Source organism: Prorops nasuta, unplaced genomic scaffold (genome assembly GCF_024137725.1).
Source record: "Prorops nasuta isolate Cenicafe-Biocafe unplaced genomic scaffold, Cenicafe_Pnas_1.2 PNAS00030, whole genome shotgun sequence".
Classification (NCBI taxonomy): Eukaryota; Metazoa; Arthropoda; class Insecta; order Hymenoptera; family Bethylidae; genus Prorops; species Prorops nasuta.
In genome coordinates this window covers 2838974-2860862 of record NW_027116827.1, presented here as the reverse complement: position 1 = coordinate 2860862, position 21889 = coordinate 2838974, and the positions used below count along the sequence as shown (strand labels likewise).

Sequence of the window (21889 nt, the reverse complement as noted above, 5' to 3'; positions counted from 1 at the left end):
AGCCATCCGTCAACTCGCTGTTTTACCGACGGCGCAAAGCCTCGCGCGCGATTCTTTTCTCCCGTCGTTTACGTAGCAAACGAAGCGTGAGACGGAGTTATTCCGAGAGATTTACTTTCCTCCCGCGGCAAGTGTCGGGGACAGGCGGAGAGTTAACGAACTGGTCCAAAGGGGTAAAGATCAAGTCGAGCACGAAGCTTCCCATATAAAGCCGAAGAAATCTGGGCCAGCGAGGTGCATACGCTACGAGCCACGAGACAACGTGTCGGAGTCGCGTCAGTTTAATTGGCCGAGACCCCTACCACGCACACATACACACACGCGCGTGCACGGTTTGGAATATATCGGCTACCGACCGAACAGCTTTTTTGTTTACCTTCCCTCCTCTCCTTCTTCCTTGCGTACAGCTGAGGCACTCCCCCCCCCCCGCGCAAGCCCACCAACCGCTACGCCCCCCGCGAGATTTTCGACAATCTCCATAGCGAAAGGATCTACGAGGATTTTCTTGTAAAGATCTTCCGCTGTAAATCGATGGCTAATCCGATGTTGGGTAGATTTGAATCGGATGCCGTGGCTGCTTCTTTGGTGGTGAACCAGATAAGATTGAACAAGATTGGTCGGTGAGAAAAACGATTTAATTGGCTGCGAAAGGCTAACTAGACATAAACAGAAGATGCGGACCGTTAGTTGAAACTGCGCGGAGCTGTTAACCTTTTTGCGCACAATGGGCACACACCGATCGTTTTATCAATCTAACAGTGGCAAGGTGACGTAGAGATCGCCACTCGTGAAAAAGCATGTCGGCCAACACCGATACTACTTATTCCAGACACGTACGGAAACTATCCAATTAAGCTTACACATCCGCCACCTTATCTCGCTTATTCCTATTTATTTCATACCGCATTCCATCTCAGTCATAACCTAATCACTCATTCCTTAGCGCGGACCCGGCTCTCTCCATTCAACTTTTCGTTCCGTAACTCTCGCGTTGCACGGGGATCGCGGTAGGTTAATTTTCTTATGGATATACCTTTTAATTATCTCGGTGCAGTTGAGAGAAATTACTTCTGAAACTTAGATTGTTCCAAAGTCTATAATAGGGAGTTAGACCCGCGGTATATTTTTATGCAACACTTTTCTCCGGTTAGGGATGCTGTTATCGGCAGTCCGTGAATTGCAATTTATTTTTATGATTAACGATCTGCCCTGGCACGCGAGAGCCCGAGTAGCGCGATAAGATCCAACCATGCCCTTTAGAAGCTTAAGTTTCGTGCAATAAAGCAAACCATGGAAGATCTTCGAGCTAAAACTTGAACTGCTGCTCTTAAAAATTTTAATATTTTTAGATAAATAATGGAATTTTATATATATATATATATATATATATTCTTTTAATCTGTATTTATCGCTTTTTTAATAAAGTTGAATTATTTATGTAAAATAATATTAATTTGATTTTTAAATTTCTGAGAATTTTTTTTTGAATTTATATATATATTCATGTAATTACAATATTTGCGGGTAATATCGAAGGACTAATAGAGGGTAAAAAACGAAGCTAAACAACAGAGTCAATCGGTTACAACATGAGCGTTTATTTTAGCTGATATTCTCATGTGTCAGGATGGCCGAGCGGTCTAAGGCGCCAGACTCAAGGTAAACCTTGCTCGAATGTTCGAGTCCCGGGCGTTCTGGTCCTCTCTGAGGGCGTGGGTTCGAATCCCACTTCTGACAAATTTTTTTTGTTTTTTTTTGCGTCTCTCGTCGATATGTAAGACGAAACAACAATTTTAGCATAATTTTTGTCATAAAAATAATAATTTTTAAAATTTAGCAAAAAAAGTACTCGTGCAAACGTAACGATGCAAATTACAGAAAAAAGTTATTAAATTGTGGGAACGTTACGATGAAAGAGAAAACAGTTCTGGGTTGAAATTAATTAGGTAAAATTTAATTATAAGAGTACGCAATGATGTTGAGTAAGTCGCTCTAAACCTAATAATTACAATACTCTTGTATAATCCGACATAAGCCGAAGATAACTCAACGATAACGTCATTCGTGATTCGAACGCTAACTATTTCTAGCCATGTAATAATTAGTTCTGTTTCTGTACTAGCCAACTTTTCCTACGAGTTTCAAATTTTATGACGCAATGAATGATAACAATGAGATCGCTACTAGGAATGGTCTTTGTGAAATAAACAAGCACAAAGATATACGTCTCACTCTCACATTTATTAACGTAAACAGATGAAAGAAAAAAATAAACTAGGGTTAATCTTCCTAGTCATCATTTTCAGTCTTGCTCTATCAGCGACCGGTCTGTTCATATTTCCTGGTATCTGTATCCGTCAGTTTTTCAAGCTGGATAGGTAGGCTTAATTGCCTGACAGAGTAATTAAGCACAGTTTTTAAACGAAGAACATAACAAAAGGGTAAAAGGTTTATTGGCTGAAAAGAGGTGCTCGTGTTTTCCCAGTAGTCCAAATAAAGGGGAATACTCATATCAGATTTGAAAGAAATTCCTTGAAAAAAGCTGAAAAGCATTCTTCAGAGAAATACTCTGACAGACATATCGTCACGTGCTACGCGGGATAAAAGAGGGAGGGGGGGGGGAGGGGGAGATGATCATTGTTTGATAACGTTGGACACGGTAGGAAATTAACAAGAGAGCATTCGACCCTGTGATTGATGCGCGATCGATTCAATCCTGGCACGAGACAGACGTATCTCGTTCACTTCTATAACGCTATATACCATGCCCTCCTAATCTTTTCTAGCCTCTAATCCAGGCGTGGTAATTAACCGGGCAACATATCATTAACCCCCTCGAGAGAAATACCAAAAGACGTTTTTTATCCTCTCGCGACACCTCGTTATTACTCGCGCGTTTCCCAGTTCGATGACCGACTCCCTGGGTTAAGCCCGAGCTCTTACCCCTCCTTCCCCCTCTCTTTTACATGCACATAGAAAATCCGGCAACACCGCGATCTAAGCACGTGCGCGACTTAGCTAAGGTGCACTTGATATTGCAGTATATCCAATGTTTGTACGTGTATCCCTTCCTCCTCCATCTCGAAGCACGGCTCTACGATTCATGTGTTGGAATTTGATAGTCGATGGAATGTAAATGCGATATTCGGTTCGCGAGAGAAGCTTCCGCGTATCTGCAGAAGGAACCGCTCGGAGGGATGCTTTCCTTAACCTTTTCTCTCTCAACGGTCTTTCTCCGCGTCTGATTCGCACTTGTGCAAAACCTAACCTCGAATTATCCCCCTCGCCTTGCAGCATTAACGATATTCGCGCGCGTAATTTTCACAATCCCCCCTCTATCGACCAACGCAAAGCACACTGCACTTTTTGTCGAATACGTAGAGACTCGATTTAATACCGAGCGGGATTCCATTAATGGCGAAAGTTTAACGGCCACGTATATTTGCCGAGATTTGAGCGAGACCCCGTAATGATAGGTTAGATTTTATTGGCGATAGCGGCGTCCGTCGCTCTGGGCGCAAAATGAAAACTCATACGAGAGTATTCTCTCGACGGGTGAGATAAGCGTGACTGATTTTAGGCAGCGTTCGATACGATTCGTTCCGACGATTATTGCTACAGTACCACGATGCCAACGTAATATCTGCCATGTACGTGAGAACGGCAGCAGCACACGGCTTGGAAGTTCGAACTTGGTTCGGTAGGTCTTTCGCTCGGAGCTTCGTGACGCGCGTAAACATGCACGAGCTCGCACGCGTAGTTGTGTAGTACGAATCTATTAATCTCTCCTTGGCTAAAATATCACGCTGAAAATCACCCGGCGTTGATGCATGACTTTTGTAAAGTAAGGTTAGGTTAGCAACCGGTGTCGCCGCGCGGCGCGCACGATTATTCTAGTTTAATGAACTTCCGCGTGCAGCGCTGCGCGTACATTTATTATGTATTACGGAGCGGAACGTAAGGGGGCAGCTGCCATTTTGTATTTGCCCTGTCAGATGGCAGCGCTGTAACTCTAAACGTAACAACACGAAACACGTGAAAAGTGTGACGAAACGTGAATGAACGTGAACGTGAGGCGTGCGTGCGTCGAGAATGAGTTTTTCCTGCGAAATATCAGAAAATACTCGGATTTTGCTGAATATTAATTTCCAGCATTCTCTCCGGTAAACGAACGATGCTTTTTCCGCGTAAATTGAATTCAAGCCTCGACACGCGAATATCGTAAAACACTGGCCATTTTGTTTTTCGCGCCAAAACCGAGGAACGAGACGGAAAGAGAAAACGGGTTGGAAGAGAATTGATAATGCGAATGAAATAGGTTCTTGTAAAGGTACGTTTAATATTCCTTTGAGAAAAAATTGTATAAATGTGAAGCCTTGAATTCCCGTTGGATCGGGGACTGGGAGGCTTTCATCTGTCACATTTACAAGGCAATGCGACAGCTACGACTTGCCATAACCTCAAACATGGAATAAACCCAAGCGATCTCTCCATTTTAGTCGGACAGTTTCTTTAAGCATTAATCCGCTGATCCACTTTTCTTCTCGTGACAAATTTAGTAATCTAAACGAGCGCCATTTCCGCTTCGTGGAATCCACGCAGTCTCCATCGATCCAACGTTCGACTCTTATTTTTCATCAACAATCTGCACAAACTTTCTTTCCCAACATATCAATAAACGTTCGGAAGATTTCACTCTCGAAGCTGACGTTGCAAATCGTGAATTTCCGGACCGATTTGATCGACTTAACAGGATTTATCGGATAAGGTGGACCAACCTAACCTAAAAGGGAAGGCAAGAATTTTCAAGTGACTCGCACAGTGATCGAATACGTGTGACGGTGCAGGCTTTGGATCGTGCATAGAAGTGATTATTTCTCACTCTTCAAATCGATTCTCACAAGACACCATTACTGGCTACCTTTTTCTGGCCCATCGACTTTGATTTCGGCTGTATCCTCGGTGGTATCTTTTGACATTTGCATCTGCCCCGTATAAACGTCAGATGCCAAGTCGTCGTTCCATCAGATAAACATCTCCAAGCTACGAATCGAGTGTCTGAACGACTCTGTGGTGGGGATGTATACAAGATCAACCTAATTGGACCCATCGCTACACCGAATTCCAAGAATTCCCGTCCATTCTCCCAACGACTCACCGAACAATATTTTCATCCGCAAAACTCCTCGATTCGAGCGAGTCTCTTGCAACTCGGCGTACACAACTACAGCATTTTTTCTCGGAATAGTATATAATCGCAAGCAACGTTATGCTTTCAAAAACGCATTAACCAACCACGATACTTGCCCGCGGTTAATGAAGGGATGCGAGAACGGCGCAAAAAGCACGGCGATCCTTATTATCAAGCAAGTGCACGTCTTAATTTAGACTTCGGAGATTTTCAAGCTACTCGTACGCATCACGTTATTATTTCGCGCCGGTGATGAAAGCTGGAAATTTATCGATGCATTCTTGAATTCACGAGCGCCAATAGCGAAGCTAATTGGTCGCGTGCATCGCGCATGCGCAATTCTTTCACCGACTGTGGCGTTGCAATCGCGGCAAAGTGGATCCAAAGCGTCGAACGGCAAGTTCGAGGTTACGTACGATTTATAGATACGGTAAATCCTAGCAAATAAGGAAGTCATTGTGACTCTTTATGTTTGGCGAGATATTTATCTTGAAGCTAATCGAGGATTGGAATAATAACAGCGTGTTATGCGTTCGCGTGAAAGGCTATATGCCGAGTCACTTGGTTTTGCCTCAACCCAAGATGAAACTTCCGTCCGAGTCGGTGAAGCGTGAACACATAACCTAGTCCTAATTCGGTTTTATCGACTACGCTGCACGAAAATATCTCATCATCGTAACGCAGCGGGGGGAAAAATGAGGAGTTTATAGTTTTAGTGTTTTACTTATCTGGAATGACCGCACGAGGCTTGCATGGCTACACTAACGGGACGAAAATTATTGCGGTAAACACTTAACTACGGTATTACTATAATGGAATACGTCAGACCCTAATACTTTAGATTACACGCGTTTAATACGTTAATAGTGATCGTATAACTAAGTGCGTTAAGTGAATTCCATAAAATTAGGCTTTCCTCACCACAGTGTCTTGGCGGGAAATATCAGCTCCGTGTTTCAGGAGTAACTCGACGATTTCCAAGTGTCCTTCGGCTGCTGCCCTTTGCAACGGAGTGACTCCAGACTGAAAAAGAATAAATTCGTTATTAATCGTAGAAAAAGGGGGGGGGGGGGGTTGAAGGGGGTTAACTCGCGGTTTGATAAATTAGTTTCCGGGCGGTCTGTCGAAGCATCGTTCCGCGTCTAGAGACGCCACGGCATTCAACGACTAAAAACACCAAACTACGTTGGCCGCCATTTAAGGCAAAGCGATACACTCGCTCGATCCGCTACAAAGTGTTGCGCGTCCATCTTGTTTTTAGCGCCCTACCACGAATTCCCACATAAACGCCGATCGCGTGTAATACATTTGATACTGCCCACAAAATCTCCACCATTATCCTTAATCTCCTCCATAAACCCATTTTTGGGCCTTCAACATCGCCACTTCTACACCTTTTTCACATGCAACCAGCCGGAAGCTCCACAGTATCCTCCACTTTCCCCTACGAGGCTACATCCGGTACTTTATCACTTTACAGAAATTCCGGGAAAAAAGTTATCTCGAAAATTTGGTACAGTGATTAGAGACTTTGAAATGAGCGACTACATTTTTTTATTTACTTTCTTAAAAAAAAGTATAGTTTTTTTTTCATAAATTACAGTGCACCGAATGTATGATTATTTAACGATTGAACAGAATACGGGGTATTTACTGTTTTCTCAACGCTCTTACATCAATTTCACTAATTATCACGTTTTAAATTTTCTCGAACAAATGTTTTGCTTGGTTTATAACTAATATTACGCGAATCAAATGAGATAAAATTGAATTTAAGAAATATCTATTAAAACTAAGCGAAACATTTATTTCTAAATATTCAATGCAAGATTTATGCGAATAAAATAAATGTTTTTCTCTCCATGTAATCGCCCTTTGACTCGCGTACACGGTACAGCTTTACGCTTTCGTTGCATAAATAAGTATTCCGATTGTAGAAACGAAACCTATCGGTGAACTCTGTGTGAAAAACGGCCAGAGTGAGGAGGAAAGTGGGATTTACGATGAAGCATGGGGCCTGTAATAAATCAATGGCTCGATCAAACGATAAACTGAAGCGGAGAGTGAGCGTGTAGAGAAAACAAGTTTGGATGAAGAAACGAGGCGCGCGTCTTGGATGAAAACTCAATCGCGAATAGAAAAGCACGTGGGTCCCTAGGGAATTTTATTGAAAACCTTATAATCCCCTCCAGTGTCTTTAACGCGAGATAAGAAACGTGATGCGGTGTATAAATTAAGCTCGTACCACGAAGAATGATCATAAAAGGAATTTACAAGGAATAGAGCGCGAGTTGGCTGGGACAGAACGTCTCTATTAATTATCCATTCTTCGCTTTACGTACCGTCATCCTCCATTCAAATTCTTCGATCATTCTTCTTCCTCGAGAGAGATACGCGAAATTAACAGCTTTGTTAGATTCACCGTTAAACCCGATCGACGGGGGACTCTCGAGCGCGCGTTGTTATGCTTTTTTTGCTTTGTTATTTTTTTGTCGTCTCTCTCGCTCGCTCTCAGCGCCAATGTTTTTCTCCCGTGCAGTCACCGATCGCTCGCCTTTCGTCAACAAGCTCTCGCGTTAATTCCGAGAATTCTCCGTGGCAGAGCCATTAATCAAGGGAAAAAGTCGACGTAGAGCACGGCGGATGAAAGTAAACAAATTCAGGACGAGTTTGCCTCATTAAGGAATGAGATTAAAGTCATGGTCAATCTATATAACAATAAGTTCAATCGTATCACTCGCACTCGCCGGCTACCCACGACGAAGCCGTAAACCAGTCTCGATGCTGAAACTTCTCGATAACTCCGCTGTGCATGGTTACGCGTCGATTAATAATAACCTCCCTGTTATTTATTTTATATACATCTGGCGCCGGATATCACGCGTGTTCGTGTCACAACTCTATCGGATCGACGAGATAATTGTGCAACAACCATCTATACTCTATCGTTTCTATCTCTCAACCTTGTCAATATTTACGTTTATCGATTGTATCCTGTGAATCATTTTTTCCAATTTATTCATTGTGAAAGTATTCCAAGTAATGCGAGTAACTATTAGCCATTTGCACTCGCTGTCCCCTCTGAAGGGACGTAATGCTCTTTGTATGATAACAGAGGAGTGCAAAGGGTTAATCTTAGTGAATTTTGCGTTAAAGATTTAACGCGTGTGATCATCTTTGGTGTTCCTCGTCGTTATAGAGTCAATTGCCAGATATATAGCTATTAATTTCGCAATAATAACTATAATGACTCATTCCTGTGTTCGAACATTGTAAATATTTACATCTATCGATGATATTCTGCTCCCTTTTATCAATTTTATTCTTCGTGAAAGTATTCCAATTACTTCAAAAAATAATGAATATTATTTTAAATGTTTTATTAAGGATTCCACGTGGCATAAAATATTTAATTTCGCAATAATTATCAAAACACCACATTTCTGTGCTTCGACGTTATAAATATTTACATCTATGAAAAATACCCGCTCCTATTTTTCTATTTAATTAACATAAACATTGCTCCAAATAATTAAAACAATTATTAAAATAATTAAACTCCTCATTAAAATTTCCATCCGTCGAATCCCAAAAGAAAAACAAAACACCGTAAGAAAGCACAGAGTCGAGTTATACTCGAGGATGCGCGTGTATGATGAACTTTGGCGTTGCTCGTCGTTTATGGCGCTAACTAACTTCTAGAGGAGTCCAGAGGAGGATGGGGGGGGGGGGGGGGGAGGCTGCGAGAGAGCAACGCGGCATGCGATATTTTGCTCCGATTGCTCCGGTGAAAGCATCCATTGTATTCCTCGCCATTGGTTATTCCAGCGTCGCGGACAAGCCGGTGCAATCTCACGGAACTCGTGGCCGGTAATATAATCCCGCGCGGGCCGAAGACGGAGGCTTTTTCATCGGAGAATCCCCTAATGTCCTCGGAAGAGCTCGACTACTCGTTGTTGCGTCGAAACTTTATAACTCGCCACGCGCGTGGAGAAAAAAAAAACAATTGACGATGAGCCGAGGAAACAGGATATATCGTTCTCCGCACGATGGATGAAGATATCTCTGGGGTATTATATATCGTGACACGATTAAGCTTCCTATAACGGATTGAAAGCAGTCGGTTGGTTACCTTATATCGTGGCTGCGGATCGGATATCGTGAAATTGGCTGGAAGCAGGCGTTCGAGTGAAAACTGCAAAAAAGTCAGCCTGGGAAAACTCCAGGATTCGATTACATCTTTCCATTTCTACTTCTGTTTATGTTTTTCTTTTTTTTGCAGGTCTTTGCTGCGTTTGGTGTTTTGTATACCACTGGATAGGGTTTCGAGGATGCGTGCTGTTTTGCTTCTGGTTTGTATGTGTGGGGTTTTCTTTGTTTTTTTTTTCTTTTGGAAATATTGGAACGGTGCTTGGTACGTGAAGTGAGAAAATGGGAAAGAGAATTTTGGAAGTTTTGGGATAAGTTTCTAAATTATGCAATTATAAATTTAAAGTAACGATGAGAAGAATTGTTCATTGGTTGAAGTATTTTTGTCGGTTTTGTCATATAACTTTGTCTTATTCTTCCTTTTACTGAGAAAAATCATGTTTTGCGTCAAAGTTGCGAGTTTCTACTTTGTCAAGATTAATTTCGAAATGATGAATATTTCTTCTGAATATAAAAAATGGTAGGGAGGCTTTTGGTGGAGATTCGTATGGCCAAGTCCATTCGAATCTTCCAACAAGCCTTTTGTGACCATTCACCTTTCTTTTACTCTCCCTTTCCAACAAAATAACACGTTTTCCATCAAATCTATAAATTACGGTCCCAAAAAGATTGATTTCAAAATGATGAATATTTTTCCTATATATAAAAAGCAATTTTGAACTATGTCTGCATCGTTTAATCTTCCAAGAAGCGTTTTGCGACCATTCACCTTTTTCCTATTTCATATTTTACACCAAAATCATGTTTTCCATTAAATTTACAAATTCCAACCTCGACAAGATTGATTCGAAAATAATGAAGAGTTTTCCTGAATATAAATAAGAGAGAGGGGGGGGGGGGAGGAGGAGGAGTCTGGTGTGTGTGGTGGACTTGTATGGCTACGTCCATTCGAATGTTCCAAGAAGCCTTTTGCAAAGGCCGAGCGGTGAAACCGCAGACCAACCGCCGCTTAATTAATACTTATCCAGTTATAAAATATCCACTGGAGTAATAGCTGCGAGGAACAAAAGACCATCGACGAGTCTTGACTTTGTTGCTTTATTATTGTCCAGTGTTACAGCTGAACGCGTTTTACACTGCAATATTTCGGTTGACAGCTCTTTATTATGTATAATCGTCGTTTAAACCCGAGGAAACCTCGGCTCCATAAAATATTTTTATAACAAATACATGTAAAGTGCTTCTTTCTTTTTTTTTCACTGCAGTTTCCGGGTCCTTGACTACTGTGTTGATGCAAATTTTATTCGTGAAAGCAGAGCGTTCTTTTGTTTTATTTTTATATCGTTTAACAAATATTTTTAAATAGGAAAATTTACTTTAAGATCGTAGGTTTTAGAAATAAACAATAAAATAAGCTTAAACTAAAATTCATAGATTCAACAAAAACACATGATATTTCGTTGGAAAGAAAAAATAGAGAAAAGCAGGATAACCGCAAAAAACCTATATAAAAAAATTCAAAACAACGCAATGACAAAGTCCCGAGAGGTGAATTTTGCCCAATAAAAACAAAAGTATTCATCGTATGAAAAACAACCTAACTCGAAGAAAAATCCACACACAGATTCGACAGAAAACACGATGAACACGAAAGAAAGTGTACGAAGAAAATCAGTATAATCAAACGAAGCGTTTACAAGGTGTTAAAGAGGGTTTTCCGGTGGGTAATAAAATTTCTTTCGCTTTGCATCGAGACGATTGTTCTCTGGCGTCGCGTGAAATGGAAAAGATCATAAAGCGACGTTCCTCGTTGCTTCTCGGCGATAAATCGGCCGAGTCCGCCTGCCAACTCTCCGTTATTGTTCATCCACGGCGAGCAAACACGCATCGATACTCCGCGGCGCAGCGACACGGGAATTATCGTGTATCGGGGAATAAAATGGTTAGTAGAACATTGTGTTGGAATATTTGTGCAGGAGCGTGGAATGATGGATGGAAAAGTTGAGACTGTGGGACTCGCTCTGTCCCACAGCCACGCAGAATCGGCGAGTATCCAGCCGGCAGGGGGGAAGTGTTTAATGTATTCACCCCGCTGAGTCGCGGAGAGAGAAGCGAGCCATCCGCGCATGCTAATTGCTCCTGGGACAATAGCGAATATTTCTTTCCTACAATATTTACCCTAGCCGAACAATTCCCTTCGGACTGCGAATGCGAGATCCCCTAGCTCGTGTACAGATAACTACCAACACTGTTTTAAGAGCCTCGCCACTACGATATTCATCTACCCATTCTCGTCAATTATAGGTTTTACCGTGGATTACTGCTTTGCTGAGACAAATCAATTATTTTGGATAAATTTATATTCTCGGATTCCTTAGTATTTTTTTGTTGATCTATGAATCGTTTAATTTATAGTTGTATATGTGTGTAAATAATATTGCAAGCTTAATAGCGAAGGGTTAAATATAAACAATTGATGTAATTGTATAAAAATTCTGGAGAAAAATGTTTTATCAATTTTGTGTTCACGATATTCTTTTACCCATCATCGTCAATTATTTGTCTTACTACGAATTACAGGTTCACTGAGACAAGTCAATTATTCTAGCTAAATTTATTCCCATCTTTATCATTATTTTTGTTAGTCTACGAATAATTCAATTTAAACTTATATATATGTGTGTATGTAAATAATATTGCAAGTTTAATAGTAAAAAGGTACTTTAGAATAAACATAAACAACATTTGCAATGATCAACAACTGATGTAATTGTAGAAAAATTTTATGCAGAATCTGAAGAAACAAAAACTGTTTAAAGAACCTCGTCACTACGATATTCATCTACTCATCCTCATCCATTATCGATTTTACCACGAATGACAGGATGACAACGAAAAATCAATTATTTGTCAGCCAAATTTATTCTCATCTTCATCATTATTTCTGTCAGTGTACGAATTAACCAATTTTTAGTTGCACACAAATATATATATATGTATAACATTACAAATTTACCAGTAAAAAGAATTTTAAATAAATATAAACAACACACGCAACGATAAATAACAAACAAACAATTATCCAAAAGTCCAACATAAAATTTAGAAGAAAAAAAAAGAGTCGACCGTGACAGGATTCGAACCTGCAATCTTCGGATCCGAAGTCCGACGCCTTATCCGTTAGGCCACACGGCCTATTCCAATCATATTCATAAATATACACGACACCCCGTAGGAAACTTCCCTAAAAATCAATACAACCGAGACGAATAATCCAGTTGAAAATTCACGTGTAAACAAAACTACGCGATTATCCACGTGGATAAAACGTAAATATTGAATAATTTTTCTTTATAAACTGTATTAAAAAAAGAAATAAATATTTAAAAAATAAAAAAAAACATAAAGTGAAAATTCACGAAGGATACAAGAAACAGTCGTGTCAGAGATGGAGAAACGGATACGGTACGTGTTGTGTGTTCGGAAACTCGAGCTAAAGGGAAGGAAAGAGAAAAAGTCGAGTCGAGTCGAGTCGCGCAGGACAACGCAGCATTTGTCTAACTAACGAGCCAGGCCTCGCCAAGCTGGAACTGTTAAATCATGCAGTGCCAGTTTATTTAGCAAAGGAAAGCGGAGGATAAATGCTACAAGGTGAAATTTATCGTTAGTTTGCCGCGGCCCCCGCTTGTGATTTATCTCGCCAAAAGATTCACCTGCGATTCTTTTATACTTGTCTTGTCGTAAGAGAGAGAGAGAGAGAGAGAGAGAGAGAGGAAAAAGCAAGGTTACAGAGGTTAGAATTCCTTTGGGAACAAATTTGTATCTATATATATGTGTTACACCTGTAATAATACACTTGGAAGATTCTGGGTTCAAGGAAATTATTTTTATTATCGGAGAATATTTTTCTCTGTAAAAATTCTGGTCCTACGCCTATGCGAGGGGCAACGAGCCCGCAGGAAAGAAAATAGCGAAAGCGATTCTCCACGAATGACTAGTTGCGTGAAAAAAAAGTAACTCGTTACAACGGACTAGTCGTGTCGGGCGACGAGCAAGCAACGACGAACGACGAGCGAGCCAGATCCGGAGAGGACAGAATGTTTTAAACCGCCAGCCACAAGCACCGATGCCTTATTGGTAACCGATTCCTCGTTCGAGAATTCAACCGCACTTCGCTTTCTTTCGCAACGTTTTCCTCGCTAATTGATCTCCGTAAACGAACCGAATCCCTGCAGCCCCGCTATCCACTTGGAGCGAGTGGAAAATTCATTTGAGAATTATGAAAAATTTGTATGTATTATATAGGGTTTGTGATAGGAAGAGCAATCTTTTGGGTTGGATTTATCAATACCGATAATGATCTCGTTAGAAGTTTGTTTGGCAGGTAAATAGTGGAGATTGAAGAAATAGATACAGGAGAAAGAAATAATTTTATGGTTTGTTAAACGAAAAATTGTTTTATATCGGTTTGATCAATGTTAAAGAGAGAATCTAGTTAGAAGTTTATTTTGTATGAAAAATGCTGGAAATTGGGGGAAAAATGTAAGTAAAAAAATACTGCGGTTTATAATACGAAGAACAATGTTTGATATCAGTTTTATCAATACTAAGGGAAATTTCCTTAGAATTTTATTTTCTAAGAAAAATGTTAGTAAGAAAAAATGTTATTCTTTACAATACGAAGACCAATGTTTTACATCAGCCTTATCAATTCCAACGAGAATCTCCCTAGAAATTTATTTGATGCAAGAAAAATGGTGGAAATTGGGGGAAAAAAGTAAGTATAAGAAAAAATGTTACGGTTTATAATACGCAGAGCAATGTTTTACACGAGACTTATCAATACCGACGAGGATCTCGTTAGAAGTTGGTGTTTTGCGGGAATAATGCTGTAACGGTGAAAAAAAGCGGAATAGAGGGGGGGGGGGGGTGAGCTGGAGCAAGGACTTGCGAAAAACGAAGAAGCGTGAAATTCCAGGAGTTTGTCCGTCGGTTGGGAGGAGGCGTGAGATCGGTGGTTTTTTGTCGAGCTTCCTGGACACTGTTTATCAAGCTCGGCGAGCCGTGGCAAGCGGCAAATGTCTCACTCAGAGCGGCTAATCGAAGCAGCCGGACTAATGTGCTCGCTCGCTGCGGCCAATAGTCCCGAGGTGCCGCGGCTGCGGCCACAGCCCCACAGCCGCACGGCGATCATTGTAATTTCTCCGCAGAGCGAACCCAGCGCGCGCACGCTCGCGACCAGTTAAATGCTCCCTATACGAGTAATGAGAGGATTCATCGCTGCTACTCTTGCCTGCTGCTGCTGCATTACGGCTAATCATCCTTCCAGTTACTCGACGACTGGTCCTCGATACGAGATGACCTTCAACTTCCTCCTCCGAGGCAACATAGTGTATCATCGATTATACGTTATTGCTATTATACGCTCTTCGTCTTCTTCTTCGTCCAGTGTAAGAGCGATCCTGTAGTGATAGAAATCATTTGTAAAGGTCGCAGTGGAAATAGTCAGTTTTTATCAATGAATTTTTAAGTTATTCGATAACTGCTCATTGATATTGGGTAACCTTCAATTTCTTCCTTTGGCGACTCTGTGTCACTGATTATACATCATTAGTATTATATGCTCTTCTTCGTCCAGTAAGAGCAATCCTAGGAAGAAAAATCATCTGCAAAAATTGCAGGGAAAGAAATCATTTGGCATCATTGAATTTTCATTTACTCGACAAGTGGCCATTGATATCAGACGACCTTCAACTTCCTCTTCCGGCAGATTCTATATCATCGATTATACGTTCTTATTATTATTATTGTATTCTTCTTCGTCCGCTATAAATAGGAATCCTTGGAAAACGAATGATCTGTAAAAGTCACAATGGAGGAAATAATTTTCTCCGATCGAAATTCGATTTTTCTCCTGAAAATGATTCTCTATATATAATAGTGTAAGTCGTCATAGGAAGTGCGTGCGCGATTGGTAAAAGCTGCGGTGCGTGTTTCCTTCCGTTGAGAGGCTATGGACTTCCGGTTTGGTACCGGATGGACGACCGATCGAGGAAACAGCTGAAAGGACAGCGAATCAATGCGATGATGACTCGACAAAAGTACACGCAGAGTCCGTTGAGTGAAAAAATAGACCAGAGTTTATCGAGTTAAAAGGCTATCAATTAATTAAAAATGGCAATAGCATTAATTAGCCAATTATACCGAGATTATTAATTAATTCCGGTAGTGGATCGTCCGACGTGTTCCGTGTCTTCCATCGGACGAGAGCGATCAGCACTTAGCGTCTTGAAAGATAAGTAATTTTTATAAAAAGTATCAGAGACTCTGCAATCTTTCACGCGAATTATTGCTTCTCCAATTTTTTAATTCGCTCGTTTATAACAACATTTTAGTTAATTTGTTATCTAAAGGTTCTTGAGATATAATGCAGGATATTAAGGATTGAACGAATTTTTAAGCGAATTTTGCAACTGAAACGTTTTCAGGGTCATTGACCTTGACACCTTAAAATTATTTATGAAAAAATCGTAGTTTTGGGAAAAATGACACTTTTGGAATTTCTACTATTCTTGGATCGATATTAGGTATACTTTTCTTCCGATTTTTATGAATATTTATTAAGAAAAACTTGAGCAGCGTTTTACAAAACCTTGTACATTAATAAATCAATAAACTATCAGATGTAAGTCTATTATTATTTAAAAAAAAACAATCCTAGTAATTTACCAAGATCCAATTAATTAAACACAGGTAAGATTATAAAATATTAAACAATCTCTTTAAATTTAGAAAGTTGTAGGATTGGTCGGATAAGATGTACAATTTAAGTCAAGAATCTTGGGGCAAAATGGTGAACCATGGAATATTTGAGAAATATTGGAATCTCGACTGAGGGAGAGTTTCGGAAAATAGCATCCTTGATACATATCGTAGTCCAAGTTGCAAGTTTTTGCTTAAGAGCGACGCCAATGCGATTATTCAGCGGCGCGCGGTCATAAAAGGATTATTATAAGCGTGGGTTCATCTTTGCAGCGATAAACCTGTTCGAGACGCGTTAATAGAGCTTCGTAGACTCTCGAACATTCAATATTCACGGCTTTTTTATTAGCGTTCAAATTATCCTTTCAGCGCAGCGAACTATTTTTATGGAGCCTAGAATAAACAATGGCGTGTAACGGTGATATTGCGTTTACGCCAATGTGTGCAGAGAGATGTATTCGCGTTAAATTTAAGGATGTCGATGGAAACGAGCTTGCAAGGGGGGGGGGGGAGGTTGTTAGGGTTTATTTACTTAAGAGGAAGCGATGGAGAAACTGCAGGATTTTTTGGCGAGGTTTCTTCAGGGTTTTCCAAGAAGAATGTATTACTCTCGACGAAGATGAAGACCGGCTAAACTCTGGAAGATTCAATATATCTATATAGCTTTTTTTAATTAATGGTTCAAATTATCCTTTCAACGGAGTAAACTATTTTTATAGGTAGCTTAGAATAAACAATGGCGTGTAACGGTGATATTGCGTGGTTGTTGGGATTTATTTACTTAAGAGGAGGTGATGGAGAAATTACAGGATTTTCAGTCAAAGCTTTTCTTCAAGGTCTTCCGAACGTAATAAATTATTCTCGATAAAGATGAAGACCGGTTGACTCTCGAAGATTCAATATTTACGGTTTTTTTTTTATATAAAAGCGTAGCAAACTACTTTTATATAGGGAACCTAGAATAAACAAGGGCTTGTAACGGTGATATTGCGTTTACGCCAATGTAAGGCGAGATAAGTGTCCTCGCTAAATTTAAGACTGTCGATTGAATCGAGCTCGCGAGGGGGTAGGGGGGGGGGGAGTGGAGTGCGTTAGGTTTTATTTACGAGGCGATGGAGAAATTAAAGGATTTTCTAGCGAAGCTTCTTCAGGGTCCTCCAAGAAGAATAAATTACTCTCGATAAAGACGAAGATCAGTTGACTGTCGAAGATTCAATATTTACGTTTTTTTTTTTAAAAGCATAGCAAACTATTTTTATAGGGAGCCTAGAACAAACAACGGTGTATAACGGTGATATTGCGTTTACGCCAATGTAAGGCGAGATAAGTATCCTCGCTAAATTTAAGGCTGTCGATTGAATCGAGCTCGCGAGGGTGGGGAGGAGTGCGTTAGGTTTTATTTACGAGGAGGCGATGGAGAAATTACAGGATTTTCTGGCGAGGCTTCGTCGGGCTTTTCCGAGCGGAATACATTACTCTCGATAAAGATAAAGACCGGCTGATTTATATCGGCGTAACGTCGAGGGGCCCTCGGGATCCGCCCCTCCCTCCGGGACTGACGTCCAGTCGAAGCCTATACGCTCATTTGACGCGTTATCGAACCTCCGGCATCTTAGAATCTCCATGGGACGTCCTCCGAACGTCCCAGGAACGTTCCTCGCTTCAATCACCAATTCACCACGCGATTAGAGCCGATGTCCGCGCCACGAAAAGTGCCAGCTTTCGCTCATTAGGAACCGGAAACGGTCTCTTTGCGATCTGTATACCGGGTGTACGGTTTTGTTTCGAGCCAGAGTGTACGAGTGTAAAACTGCGACACGGAAATTATTAGGTTTCGTTTGTTAGGTACCGGAAACGATCTCTTTGCGATCTGTATACCGGGTGTTCGGTTTTGTTTCGAACCAGAGTATACGAGTGCAAAACCACGCCAGAAAAAGTAGCAAACTTCGTTCAATAGAAACCGGAAATATCTTTACAATATACGTATATACGGATGTACACTTTATTCCAAACCAAAACGTGAAAGTAAAAATTCGACGATCTTGTTAATCGTGAGAAATCAGCAATTTTGCATAGGAACTTTTATATACTAAATTAAAAAATCTTATGAAAAAAGTTGTTATTTATTGCAATTAGCGAGATAAACAAGTTTTTATCGTTCAACTTTTGTTAAAATCGATATATTCCGTAACTTGTAGTTTACGTTTATTATTTGACTAGCCTTTACGCGTGTTTCATGTAGTTCGTCAGAGAGAGCGAGCCTTTATCGAATTTCGTAAAATCAGGTAAGGGAAAAGTTTGCGCGTTGAATAACGCTCGATCCAAGTCGAGGAATATGTCATTGGATGGCTCTCCAACTATGTGGACGGTGTGTCTTGTGTATCGATAACAGATAAGTCTGTTGAAAGGCTCGAGAGGAGAAGTATCCCGCGCGCGCGCGAGAAAAGGTTAGAACCGTTTGAAAGCTACATAACATTTCATCGTTATACCCGCATGTGACTCGCAATAGGATTATTCCGGATTTTCCCACGCACGATCTGAATATCGAGTGAAAGGGGGGGGGGACAAGTATTTAATTAACAATGCAAGTTCCGGGTACCGGCTTACACGACAAATTCTCTCCACGACTACTTGCTCATTGAAAATCCTCCCTATATAATAATCTAACGGCAAGAAAAAATATCCTGTAAAATTTATCTTATTACTCGAGATACATTAAGGACCAAAAGAATCGTAGACATTTTTTTTAGATAAATTTAGCAATTATTAAAGTTTTGCAACACTTAACAATGGATTCTTGCAAGAAAATTGATTGAGAAATTGGTCAGTATTGAAAATCATTTTAACCAGAGCACATGACTCGAGTTACGCATTGGTAAGTTTGATTATAATCGATGAGTAACGCGTTTGATGCGACGTAGTCCTACAAAATAATATTTTTTAAACACAAGCTTTAACGTGATCACAGTCCGTACTTTCCGAATTCTTGCAAAAAATCGACTCTAAAGTTGGTAGCTGAAAAAATCACTCGAAGCAAAGCACATAACTCGAGTTACGCGTAGGCAACTTGGATTCTAACCGATGAGTAACGCGCTTGATGACGTAGTCGTACAAGAGAGTATTTCTTAAGCATAAGGTTTAACGTGACCACGTAGTGGTTTTTTTCAGGCTTCTGTCGAAGTGTCGTCTGCAATCTGTCGCTGGGCAGCACATGCGTCCGTTCTCCACGCCAGGAAGACTCGCTCGAGCACGCGCGCACAAGCAAAGTACCGGTAATTCACGTTTTCCTTCACGCTAAGCCGATTCCAACGCGTGTCGCTTTAACGTGATACGTGCGTACCCATTGTCGCCAGAAGACTCAAAGTTACCCAATAAATTCCAACCAATAGTCGATGACCTCGTATATAGACAGAATTATCACCATAATTGTTATTCTCCATTTTAGACAGTTTCTCGAGGGACTCTCGAAAATCGTTGTATCGATCGGTAGAATTATTCGTCGGTGAGGAAAAAGTAGACATACAGTTTACTGGAAAATATTCCTCTCAAATTACGAAGATAATACCAGGCGAGTTTGTGGTTCGATCATCGCAAGTTTAGATTCAATTGCGAAACTATAACTCAGTAATAATTTCCACGAAATTGTGTAAAATAATTTGAATATAAATTTATAACAATAGTAATCATTTCTTGAATTTCCTGTAATCATTGTTGCAATTTTACAATAAATTACGAAACAATAACTCGGTAATAATTTCTACGAAATTCTGGAGAATATTTTATTATAAATTTATAACAATAGCAGTAATGTACAAAATCGTCTATACAGCGATCAGTGTCGTAAATTTACACTAAACTGAAAAATTACAACGCAGTAATAATTTCCGCGAAATTGTGTAAAATATTTTTAATATAAATTTATAAAACTAACATTAATTTACAAAATTGCCTGTGATCGTCGTTGCAAAAATTACAAAACTTTTTACAATGTACATTTCCAAGCTCGACTCTGTCCAATGAAGAGGAGTTACTCTTCTTGCTCGAATAATGTTGAAATATCGTATTGATTAATCGAATGATTCGTAGATGATAGAAATAAATGTTTGCCGGATATAAAAGCGAGTCAGGTACAGTTAGAGTTGTGTAGCGAGCGAAACAGGGTCGAGGATTTTCATGATCCTACAGCGGAGTTGTATATACACGACGATTATTATCGACCCCCAGGGGATTGAAATCGATTCGTTTCTACTTTCCGGTTCTCGTCGATTCCGCGAACGATATTCTTGTCTGCAAAGACGAAGGAATCGACTGGAACCGGTAAGACCGTTACTTTTATTTACAACGAGAAATGTTCAGCATTCGCAACGCGACAATCTGGATCGATAAACGACGTCGCTAAAATGTTGCGACTTATCGATCATACGAATAAACTATAACGTCTTTACGAGATCGAGGCTTGCTGACACTCGAATAAAAAATAAGCTCCGATTTTCAAGAAATTTTCTACATAGTAAAAACTAGTGCGTTATTTATGTTATTTCTGATCTGCTTGTATCAATAAGAAAAAGTTGCACGTGAAGAGCAAAAATTGTTAATATATATTGATATAAGTGATTGTAAAAGGTATAATTGGATAAATAATTGCTCGCTTAAGATAGGAACAGATAAGAATTTATTAAAAATCGAATTATTTTTTCAGGAAAAAGAAGAAGAATTAATTTTATATTTCAAGTGCGAACAAAATTATTTTCTTAAATATCTTGACTCTTTGAGGACAAAGAGGACATTTAAAATTTGTAAATCTTTTGAATTAATGTAACAATTAACAATGTAAATTTTTATCAAAATTGATCTGAAATTACTTTTAGGTGAGTTTTGATACAAACAAACAAGTACAAAAATAATCCTTATTTTTCAACTATAAAATCCGGAAGCGGAAACTGATTGCGTGAAAAAAAAAATATTCGACGAGTGAACGGAGAATGATTTGGCGGTTTAAAGATGGCGGCTCGTGGAGTTCCGGTTCACGGCCGAAGGCAGTCGAGGGATCTCACGGGTTAAACTGCGAGGCTCCGATAGCAGAAAACCGTGTGCAGGCTAATAGCGTTGGAGAGATGAAATTGTGCAGATAGCACGACGCGAATTAACCCAAGAAACGAAGCAACGTCACTCGGCGAACAACCAAACCGTGTTGTTCCTTCCGTTGCAGTGTTCAAAAAAATCTCTTCCGAACGCAGCAGCGTGATGGCTGAAGAGACGATGCAAACTGAATATTACCCTGAGAGAGGGAGAGAGAGAGAGAGGCTTGACGGCGTTCGAGAGAAAACAAGCCGATGAGGGACTAGAAGACACGCCAGGTATGAAAAGGCAGCTTTAAAGTGTCCGTTGTAAAGCAAATTGATTAAGGATGTGATTTCTGCGGTATTATACACGTTTGCTCTACGGTAGTCCGTGCAAAAGCAGATTAAACTTGCTCGGGAGATACGTGGTACATCCAAAACATCCCCCATTTCACCAGAGCCACGGAAGATTATTAAAAACGTTGTTATAACTCGTCACATCCAGTTCTATCAAATAACAAAAACGCGTTACACTATATAAATTATCATTATTTTCCACTCCCAATTTTAAAGTGTCTACAGCAAAACAACAAATTAACAAAATACATGATTTTTGCAGTGTTGTATATATACGTTTGTTCTACGGTAATCATTGCAAAAGCTGATTAAACTTTCTTGCAAGATACGTGGTACATCCAAAACATCCCCCATTCCACCAGAACCACAG

The 21889-nt window shown here is 40.1% G+C and overlaps 2 protein-coding genes, 1 long non-coding RNA gene and 2 other non-coding genes across 5 annotated transcripts in view; 2 read left to right on the top strand and 3 right to left on the bottom strand.

Annotated features, from left to right (window-relative positions):
* Positions 1-21889, top strand: part of LOC136782802 (uncharacterized) — a 62884-nt gene that overhangs the window by 10846 nt on the left and 30149 nt on the right. The window contains exon 3 of the mRNA XM_066742488.1: positions 9474-9543. Coding sequence (XP_066598585.1) covers positions 9474-9543 — 70 coding nt within the window. The remainder of the gene's footprint in view (positions 1-9473; positions 9544-21889) is intronic.
* The window catches only part of dgo (ankyrin repeat domain containing protein 6 diego), a 49309-nt gene that overhangs the window by 15362 nt on the left and 12058 nt on the right, over positions 1-21889 (bottom strand). Inside the window, exon 4 of the mRNA XM_066742480.1 lies at positions 6113-6214. Within this exon, the coding sequence (XP_066598577.1) occupies positions 6113-6214 (102 nt within the window). The remainder of the gene's footprint in view (positions 1-6112; positions 6215-21889) is intronic.
* Positions 1622-1737, top strand: TRNAL-CAA (transfer RNA leucine (anticodon CAA)). Its single transcript has 2 exons — positions 1622-1659; positions 1693-1737. It is a non-coding gene; the product is annotated as a tRNA-Leu (tRNA).
* LOC136782804 (uncharacterized) lies at positions 4320-5411 on the bottom strand. Its single transcript, XR_010824174.1, has 2 exons — positions 4922-5411; positions 4320-4783 (listed from the first exon to the last, which is right to left on the bottom strand). It is a non-coding gene; the product is annotated as an uncharacterized lncRNA (long non-coding RNA).
* On the bottom strand, positions 12463-12535 carry TRNAR-UCG (transfer RNA arginine (anticodon UCG)). Its single transcript has one exon. It is a non-coding gene; the product is annotated as a tRNA-Arg (tRNA).